The sequence below is a fragment of the Quercus robur genome, chromosome 2, assembly GCF_932294415.1.
Source record: "Quercus robur chromosome 2, dhQueRobu3.1, whole genome shotgun sequence".
NCBI classification, from domain to species: domain Eukaryota; kingdom Viridiplantae; phylum Streptophyta; class Magnoliopsida; order Fagales; family Fagaceae; genus Quercus; species Quercus robur.
The window spans coordinates 49,345,158-49,355,851 of NC_065535.1; the positions used below are offsets into that span (position 1 = coordinate 49,345,158).

At 32.1% G+C, this 10,694-nt stretch overlaps 1 protein-coding gene across 1 annotated transcript; it reads left to right on the plus strand.

Annotated features, from left to right (window-relative positions):
• The first annotated feature begins 4,717 nt into the window (after positions 1–4,717).
• Positions 4,718–5,254, plus strand: LOC126713851 (non-specific lipid-transfer protein 2-like). The gene has a single exon (XM_050413741.1). It carries the CDS (start codon positions 4,798–4,800, stop codon positions 5,086–5,088), a length of 291 nt encoding a protein of 96 aa, XP_050269698.1. The 5' UTR covers positions 4,718–4,797; the 3' UTR covers positions 5,089–5,254.
• Positions 5,255–10,694: the final 5,440 nt, after the last annotated feature.

Here is a 10,694-nt window from a genome sequence, read left to right on the forward strand (position 1 = left end):
AGCAGTACTAGGAGAAGAGAAATCATACCCTAAACTGGTTCGATCGGAAGCAGATTTTTGAAGACTGAGTATCTCATTGAGCTTAGCGCTTGAAGTCCTTTCCAGTTGAGCTCTGACTTGGAACAATTCTGCCTCAAGCTTCTTGGTCTTCTCAACCAAGAAATTGTTCTCAAATCTCAATACTCCAATAGTCTAATTTGCTTCATCAAACTTTGTAGAGATTTCTTTCTGCTTAAGCTCCACATCACTAAGCTTCTTGGTGGCCAACCTATACAACTTCTCATGCTTCTCAGAGATCTTGTATAACTTTGCATAGGCTGTATGGATGTCATCTTGTTCATCAATCTTTTCAAACTTAGACTCCACCAATTCCTTTTCTTCATCCACATCTTCAACAATTCCCTCAGTAGGATTTACAGTGGCAGTAAAGGCATTTAGAATTCCATCATCCTCATTATCGGAGTCATCCTCGAGATTGGTGTCACTCAAGGTAGCAGCAAGTGCCTTGCTTTTTCCAATGGTCTTAAGATAAGTAGGGTACTGTTGTTTCATGTGACCGAAGCCTTGATATCCAAAGCACTTTGGTCCTAAGGGAAAAGTGTACTGACCACCATCCCTAGCATCCTTCTCCAATTTTTCTTGGCTCTTAGATTGAGAAGAACTCGACTGTCTGTGATCCTTGTCAAAGCCCTTTGTATTGGCATTCTTCATAAACTTCTTAAATTGCTTGGTAATGTAGGACTTCATCTTAGAATCTTTATCATCAGAAGACTCATTAGTATCACTGCTCTTGGCTTTCAAAGCCATGCTCTTGCTCTTACTTGATTTCCCTATCCTCGTCAAACCCAACTCAAAGGTCTGCAGATTTCCAACCAACTCTGTCAAATGAATTTTGTCAATATCCTTTAATTCCTCAATCGCGGTGATCCTGGCATGGAATCCTTCAGGCAAAGATCTGAGCATATTTCTCATAATCTTGGGTTCAGGAATGGTTTCCCCAAGATTAAATGCTGAGTTTACTATGTCCTTTAGCTTGGCATAGAACTCGTCAAACGACTCATCAGTTTCAGTGGATCCTTGATAGCCTTGGTTCTCTCATAGGTTGTTTGGAGAATGGTTCGTGCTTCCTTAGTAGTTTCAGTGGAGGATATTTTCTTGAATTCCTCATTTGTGACTGCACTGAATAGAACATTCAATGCCCTACTATTGAAGTTTGCCGCCTTGATCTTAGCATCATCTCAATCAGTTGGCATTTCTGTAGGCTTGGTCTAGCCTCTTTCCACAGCTTGCCATACTTTCTCATCTAAAGACTACAAGAAAGCTCTCATGTGTACTTTCCAGTATGCATAGTTAGTACCATCAAATAAATGAGGTATAATAAGAGACTGTCCTCTATCCATGACAAACAAGGGTAATTGGATCACACAGCAAAGATTAACCCTAATCAGAGTGTATTTGCTTTTATATCACTTGATAAGCCAAAAAACGTATTGACCTCTTGTGATGAATTAATTGATTAATTAACCAAGTTTATTTATTAATCAAATTAACATGCAAAGTGCGTGGTAGCACAAACAAATCACCAATTAACTAAAGTATGTAGCGGAAAATAAATTGATATGGTGATTTGTTTATGAATGGGAAAACCTACGTAGCAAAAAACCCACCAGATGATTTTAAGGTCACCACTCTCGAGAATCCACTATTATCAAAACAAGCGGTTACAAGTAAAGGAATCTCAATACCTTATACTAACCTACAGTTGAACCTTTACCCCAATACCCAATTGGACTTGTTCTGTAGTGACAATCTCTCCTTTTCAATGCGTGGATTCCAGTACGCGACTTGATCACCAACTTGAGAAGGATGTTCGCTGCAAAGTTCTTATGTTCATCACACGATGAAGATCATGAAGTTGCTTGGTCACAAAATCCTATGGTGCACAAACGCAACAACTTCTTCAAGAACTAGGGCAAACTAGGTTTTCGGTCACACCTTCTTCATACTTGTGGAATTGTGCTCTTGTGTCACCTTTTACGGCCCTCAAATAATCTTTATATATGTTTAGGGTTGTGAGAAAAGAAAGCCCAAACATACATTCACAGATTGGATGAAAGACGGTCTTGAAAAACTAAGTTTCATAAACCTCGATAGATAGCCATTTATCGGGCTAGCTGTCGAGCCTTAAAATCCTACACTTTCTGACTTGATTCTTGGACAAATTTGCATGGCTTTAACACTTTAACTTGAAACCTTGTTTCTTGAAGCATTAAACAAATTCTAGATCTACCCAATTACAAGTAAAGTGCGTTTTGTCAAAGGATTAGCCAATTACATAAAATGTTGACATATGTTCCTAATATTGAATCACATATATCCTAACAGTATTTAAACAACAATTAGACCCACCACAAAGTTCAAACCCATATCACAACCAACAAAACCCACCCACCGTACCAAAACCTAACAACCACAAATCACAAAACCACAAATCCAATCTCACCAAGTCAGACCCATGAATCTGATCTCACCTCTTGACCACGAGTTAGACCCACAAATCTGATCTCACCTCTTAACCACAATTTTCAAACCACTAAGCACAAACAAAGGCACAGGAGAGAGCGAAGAGAAAAGAGAGAAGTGAGAGAAGAAAGAGAAGGGAGAAGAGTCTGAGGAAAAAAAGAGACCGTTGGTAATTAAAAAATTGATTTTTGTATTTGCCTTCTTGATATAGTGGGCTGTTATTCATAACAGCTCACTGTAGCATGAACATAAAATATAGCTACAAATTTTAGCTATAGCAACTTTACTGTAGGGTTATTTTGTTGGTTGAGATGCTAAAATAACTTTTGAGTTATTTTAGCATCTTTATTGTGAATGCTCTAAGTGAGTAGCAATTTTTAGAATATATATATATATATATATATATATATATATATATATATTCTAAAGATCGAAAACCCATTGTTGGTGTATTTTATTGTTTAGGGATAAGAAAATAGATTATCTGAGAGATATGGATAGATTTGGGTTGCAATGCATTGTATTGAAAATTGGCATTTTTTAGAAATGAGTATGTAATGCCTGTAAAAGTACTGTTCGTTTATATCTCAAAACTAATTCCGAAAAAAAAATAAATAAATAAATAAAAACTAAGATTATATCTCAAAACTAATTTTCAATCCCTCCTCATGTTATGCCACAATCTGAACTTCGTTTGGTTGAATTTAAGGCTAGGAAGCTGTTACTTAAGTCAAGCATTAATTTCCGTCAGCTCAAGTAATACTCTTGCAGTCTTGCTTGACTTTAAGAAGACAAAGCTGAAAGTTCATTATAAGGTTTAATCAGGAAGCGGGATGCTTGAAACTTGTTGGATTCCTTATTTTGTAATATTTTAATACAACTTTTATAAAAAATATATATATATAATTAATTAAAAAAATCAGTTATATTTTCCCTTACCTATAAACTTGTTTTAAAAGTTTTTTTTTTTTTTTTTTTTTTTTTTTTTTTTTTTTTTTTTTTTTTTTTTTTTTTTTTTTAACGAAAGCTTTTATGACTAAAAGCTTGAAAATATGTTAAAACACCAGAGCTGTTTAGACTTCAAAATTAAATATTACGGCTCGATTGATTTTACTCTAACTTATACAAAATGCGAAAAAGAGTAAATGCGAGCGTACAAACAAATAAACTACTCTATGCCATATTCATCACAACACAACAATAAAATGAAAGTTAATAGAGTAGGAAAGAAGAAAGCAAACACAAGATAATACATCGATGTGTTATCGAAGAGAAAACCGAAGTACTTGGCGTAAACCTCTCCGCTGCCCTCCAACGGTAATTAATCCACTAGACAATCAGTTGGAATACACGAATAGCAAAAGACCCTCCAAGCCTAGTCTACCCAATGCACCTAAGCCCTCTAATCTTCCACTCTAACAAGGCTTCTCAGAATCGTGTCTTGTTTAGGAAAGAGAGAAAACCCGAGAGAAAATTTTTTCTTCCAGGCCCACATTTTTTATCTTCCCAAATCGGGAGGAAAATCTGAGAGGAAAAGTGCTTTCACAGCACTATTACACAAATACCTTCTCCCACCTACTCTCATTCATGACTTGATGACCCTTTCACCTACTCCATCTGATGACTTTTTGCCCACAAATCATCCTTATCACTTTTTTGCCTCTTCTCATCTTACCTTCACTAACATCCAGTAGTCCAAGTTTTTTTTTTTTTTTTTTTTTTTTTTTTTTTTTCAATGTGACCTGAATGTGGACTGAATGTGGTGTAAATTTGCTAACCACCTTTTTTATGGTTACAAAATCCTTTGCCCAATTAAATTTATATGTACATTATAATAATAATAAATATGATGTGGTAAATTTTATATTATTTAATGAGTACAAATAAATCTATTTCTTATCTATTATGTAATAAGGGTATAATAGTCAATTTATATAAATTACATTTTCCATCATTTCCTTTTTCTCTTCAATTAAACAAAAGAGTTTTTCACCCTCCCATTTTTCCACTCCTCCAACTAAACACACAATAGGAAAAACTAAATATTTACAATCCTCCCACTTTTTTATCCTCCCATAATTTTCCATCCTCCAATTTTTTTACTCCCCAGCCAAACGGACCCTAAACCATTCAAGCGGTAGATCTCTGTTACTTACTGCTTCTATAAATTGCAGGGGAGGCCTTAACCAATACCCATGTACCGTAGCCTATCTTCTCTCTCTCTCTCTCTCTCTCTCTCTCTCTCTCTTCATAGCTAGTGTAAAAAAGTTAAGGATGAAGAAAGCTTCATATGTTGTACTCTGTGCAGTGGCTGTGGTAGCCATGCTTCTATTTGAAGCACCACTGATGGCAAAGGCAGTGACATGCAGTCCCTTGCAGCTGAGTTCATGCATAGCGGCCATCACATCTTCAGCACCACCATCTAGCACTTGTTGCACCAAGCTGAGGGAGCAGAGGCCATGCCTTTGTGGGTACCTCAAAGATCCAAATCTCAGGCAGTATGTTAACTCTCCTGGTGCCAGAAAGGTCGCTAGTACTTGTGGTGTTCCCTTCCCTAGTTGTTAGGTTATAATTATTATGCATCTTTAAAGTGATTGTACTGGAAATATCCATATCCTATAGGAGTAATTCTCGTGGTAAAAATCAATGATGAATAATGTGAATGTTGTTCACAAGTACTAGTAAAATATATTCAATGAATAAACTTTGTACTATAATGAATTTTATCCTATGCTCTCTCTCTCTGTCATGGGTATGAGTGTGATTATAACATATAATATTTTAATTTATCAATACGTTTGGTTTCACCGCTTCAGAAATATTCAAAGCATTTGTTCTTGGAGACGAGAATTAATTGGTTCCCCTTTTCTCCATTTCCTTTCCAATCAATGATTAACCACAATTCTTCATACCCCCCCACCCCCCCCCCCCCCCCCCCCACAAAAAAAAAAAAAAAAAAAATATATATATATATATATATATATATATATATATATGATTAAACCACAAACCTTAAGCCCACTAAAATCTAAATGCTGATGTTGCGAAGGAGCACCATTGCAATTTGCAAGACTAATATCGATCGGAATTCGAGTGAATGAGCTCAATAATTGCAGCAGGCTGCTTCAGTGTCAGAATGTTATCACGAGTCACGACTTTGACTTTCAAAATGGACGTGTCAGAGTGATAGAGGTCGACACGTGGGAAGGAAGGGCCAGTAGAGTGGGCAAGGAGTGAAAGGAAAAAATCTGAACTAATAAGTGACAAAAGGGGTGAGAACTGAGGAGTGAGAGAAAAGAAATTAGGAAGAGAGACAGATTATTGTCTAGGTAAAATAAATATCTTCTTAGATTAGTTCGCGTCCACAGGTTTAGGAAATATTTTTATAAACTTTCTATGAAAAAAGAAAAAAAATCAAATAATTTGTATTACAGATTTTTATATTTCTCATAAATTGGAATAAATTTTTTACAAAAATAGTCTATTAATAAATGCTCTATGAGCACCATGGACATGATATAGATTAAGTTGACCACATCATAAATGCGGTATTCTTTTTTTTGGGGGAATTGCTAGTGGGTGGCATCTTCAATGTGTTTCTGAGAATATTTCAAAGTAATTTAAGAAGCTAAAAAATTTAAGTAATTCTTGAGTACTTTTAGAGTACGGAGAATGATACTTCCTTCTCTCATATTCATGGTCGGGTTTACCATAAATGTGAAATGAGTGAATACAATTTTTCTGTATTTCAAAAGAATAAAGGAGTGAACACAACTTCTCTGTATTTCAAAAGAATCTAAGAATTTTTCAAGAAATCCAGAATAAGTCTAACAGACTAGTCATTTTCCTACTTTTCCCATCTTGTATTGAAGCAAAAATATCTACCAGTTTTCTCATTAAAAAAAAAAAAATATATATATATATATATATATATATATATCTACCAGTTATACTTACTATTTGGTTCCATTTTGTTCCTGAATGTTTCTTTGGGATCTCATCCCCATGGGTATCCAATCCTCACCCACCCCCCCCAAAAAAAAAAATAAAATAAAAAAAAAAAAATTCCCACAAGTATAGATGGGTTTCAAGGTTTGTCAACCCACGGGATTCCACGTGATAATTTGATCTTGTAAAATTACTCACAATTATCCCTTGCCCCTTCCTATTCATTTACTTCTCATTATAGTTTTTAAAACGCAAGTAGTGTTTTGAATTGATTCTTTTTTCTAATTTTTTTTGAGACACTAGAAAAATTTATAAACAATTTTAAATATACACATACAAAAAAGCATATATATTGTTACAAACTTTTGATATATTCAACAAAAAAATTTTAATTTATCATCACTTATATACAATAATATTTAAGAAAAATGAACTAATAAGCTAATAAGAAATACATCACTTAATATAAAATAATATTTTAAAATTTTAACTAAATAAACCAATAAGAAATATATTCATAAGATCTTCACAGCTCCATGCTAAAGCGATAATCACTGGTGGATCCAATTTTTCTTTCAAGAGGCCTAAGTGGCTAAGTTATGTTGCTTTGATATGCCTTAACATATACAGTATAATATAAGAGAAATATTATAATAACAAAAATTAAATAAAAACATTTTTTTAAAATAAAAAAGGTAGAAAATGTCCCAAAAATTTAAATTGCCTTAACATATACAGAAGAATTTAAGAGAAATATTAATATAATAAAAAAATTACATAAAATACGTTTTTTTTTTTTCTTAATAACAAAGGTAGAACATATCCCAAAATTTTTAATTATGAAATCATAGCACTTATTTTAGGAAAAAAATAGTATGCATTCGTATATCCTAAACACTACAAGATAAATGAAAAAGAGTAGTAAGAAAAAAAAGATAAAAATAAAATGAAAAAAAACTTTTACTATATAGATTTACTTTGTTATATATTTTTATGAACATATCCTCTATGTACTCCTAAAAAAAATGAGTTATACAAGGCAAATTAAAAAGAAGTGAACATTAGAAAAACGAAACATTTATAGAATATAATACAAAATGATTAACAAATTAATTTTTATATTCTGTAATCACATAAAGTATAATAATTATAACAAAAAATCAATTCTAGGCAAATTCTATTTCATAATAACATTAATTAAAGCACTCATGACATACAATCTAAAAATTCTTGTTTCAGTCCGATAAAAGTTCCATTCAAATCTAGAATTACAAAATTTAAGAAAAATAAAATGAAATGATAGTTTTTTCTATGTTTGACTAAAAGAGTTGAAAACCCTAGAGTTTAATTACTCAATCCTATATTTTAAATTTAAATTTATGTACATTTATTTACATAGGTTAAACTAGTTCATGTTAAAAAATTAGAACAATATGTTAAATAAAAAAAATTTAACCAGATTTTAAATCTAAACAAGTGTCCACTTAATATTGTCACCTCAAATTATATCAAGCTGACCTTGGATCGATTGGTAATAGTTAGGGGCTTACAGGTGGTATCTTGTGAGACCTCTATTTCATAACATGTGATACCCATGCTACGAGAGGGAAGCCACAAAATACTGTCACATAACATAAAAACTGATAGCAGTTGGTAATCACTGTCATGCTAGTCAGGAGTACGTGGCTCTACGGAGTTTGGGGCCTAAGGAGAAGATTAAAATGAGGTTTTTTATATTTTTAATTTTTTTTTTTTAATACACACACTTGAAATCTATTCTTCACGCTTTTCTTAGGTGTAAAATTACTTATTAAATTTTTGTATTCAAGTTTGTCTAACATTTCTTTTCTCAATATATAATATGACTAATCAACTTAATCTTTCTCTTGACATTGTTGATTTTAGATATGATTTTATCAATTTTAATTTGAAAAAACTTCTTTTTACAAAAACAACTATAACAAGTACTGTTAATGAAATTCAATAAGCTATACATTCATTTAAAAAAGAATCTAATATTTTTATATATTTTAACTCTACTTAACCATGAATTACATAAATAAAAACAATAAAAACATATTTATTTCATCATGTAATAAATTAGAATGTGGGATTAAAAAATAGAATAAAATAGTGCATCTAAAAGCAACAACACTATTAAAAAAACCAAATACTAGGAAATTATAATCATATTATATTTTTCATATTAAAATTTATTTAATAGTAGTTTATTATATATTTATTTGATACTTTCTTTTTCTCGAAACTTTTTTTTTTGGGTTAAAAAATGGAAAATGGTATATTATATACATGAATCAACAAAACAATTGGGTATCTTATTATTTAAAAAAGAAAAAAAGAAAAAAGAAATGACATAAGGAATAAACATTGAGCCACACATTTTACTTTTTTGTAATCAATCTTTTCAATAATTAATTGTTTGTGGTTGCTATCCACCCATGTAGGGCAGGGTTGGCCCATTAAACCCATGGGACCGGGGACCTTCGAGCCTTCAACAATGCTACCTTGGAAATTCACACATAAATCCAACCACTTTAATATCCCACTTGGTGACAAGTCTATGTTACTTGCCTTTTCAGCCACACATTTTACTTGAATTTAAAAAATAAAAAAGAAGAAGAGGAGGATCTCGTGGAGAAATTATACGGTTTTCATGGTAAATCACGTCAGTTGTTTACCATTCTACTAAAAGACTTTTACTTGTTTAAAATTGTTGAGTTAGTTTAACAAGGAAGTTTTTTTTTTTTTTTTTTAAATTTTTTTTATTTATCATAAACTGATTCAGCAATTTTAAACAGATTGAAATCTTTTATCGGAATGATAAACAAGTGACGTGGTCTACCATAAGAATTGTATAATTTCGATCTCGAAGGGATGGGGGTCATATATCTGGTGGTATATGCAGAGAAGGGGGTGGACCGAGTAAAGTGGTGCAATCCCACCACATGTAAAAGTATAGGTAATGTATTGTAACAAGTAACAACAGTATAGAAAGTTAGAAGCAAGCAACTAGAAAACACATATTAGAAAGAAACAAATAGGTTTGAAAGAATTTTTCGAGGCAAATCTCATACCTGAAAGGCAACGGTTAGAATGAAGAGGCTGACACCAATGAGCAGCACAAATACAAAGAAAGATTATAAAAAAAAAAAAACATTTTTTTTCCAGTGATGTGAACAAAAAAAAAAAGAAAAGAAAAAGGGTTTGAGCTTTTTTTTTTTTTTTTTTTTATTTTGTTTTTGTTTTTGGATTTTTATGTTTTGTCTTGTTGAGAGAGATTTCATCTTCTGGGAATAAGGAAACTTTTTGAGAATTAACCTTTCTTCTTTTTATATTATATCTTTGTTAATTTTTATGGTGTAATTTATTACTCCTACGATCGGGTTTTCTTTCCCTTTTTTTTTTCTTTGATGATTTTTAAGTTTATTTAGGGTTTGTTTGGTTGGAGGGGTGGAAAAGTGGGAGGATAGAAAATGGTGGGAAGATGGAAAAATGGGAGGATAGAAAAAATTTTAATTTCCCTCATTTTTGTTTGGTTGGGAGTGAAAAAGTGGAGGGATGGAAACAACGAGTTTGTATAAATTTACTCATGTACCCTTGTTAAAAATTATGCCCAATTAAAACAAAAAAAGTGACAAACAACCAAAAAAAAAAACACAAAAGAAAGAAAAAGAAAAAGAAAAGAAAGAAAAGAATATGAACAACATACACTTAAATAAATAAATAAAATAAAGAACAAGAGGAGGCAACATCTAGGAGGAAGGAAAAAAAAAAGGTGAAGAAGAGCAATGTACAGACAAAGCCCATATGCAAGTGCATAAGGGCATTTTTGTCCGTTAAGCAGTCTTATTTTCTCCCTTTAGTTTTTTCTCCATTTTGGAAAGAAAAATTTTTGGTTGGTCCAGGAAAAAAATATCTAGGCCCCACCATTTATTTTCCTTCCTTCCCACCCAACCAAACACACTCCAAAAAAAGGTTTTTTTTCTCATTTCTCTTCAAAGTTTTCCATCCACCTTATTTCACTTCCAAACAAACACACTCTTAATATCTAAAATTTGGAGTTTAATTACTATAGTTGATTTTACATAACTATTTATTTATTAATGAATCAAAGAACTATCTTGATTGGTTAAATTTAGGGCCCGCTTGCATTTAAGGACCTTAGGTAGTTACCTAACTCAACTAAGGCTAGAGCTGGCTAG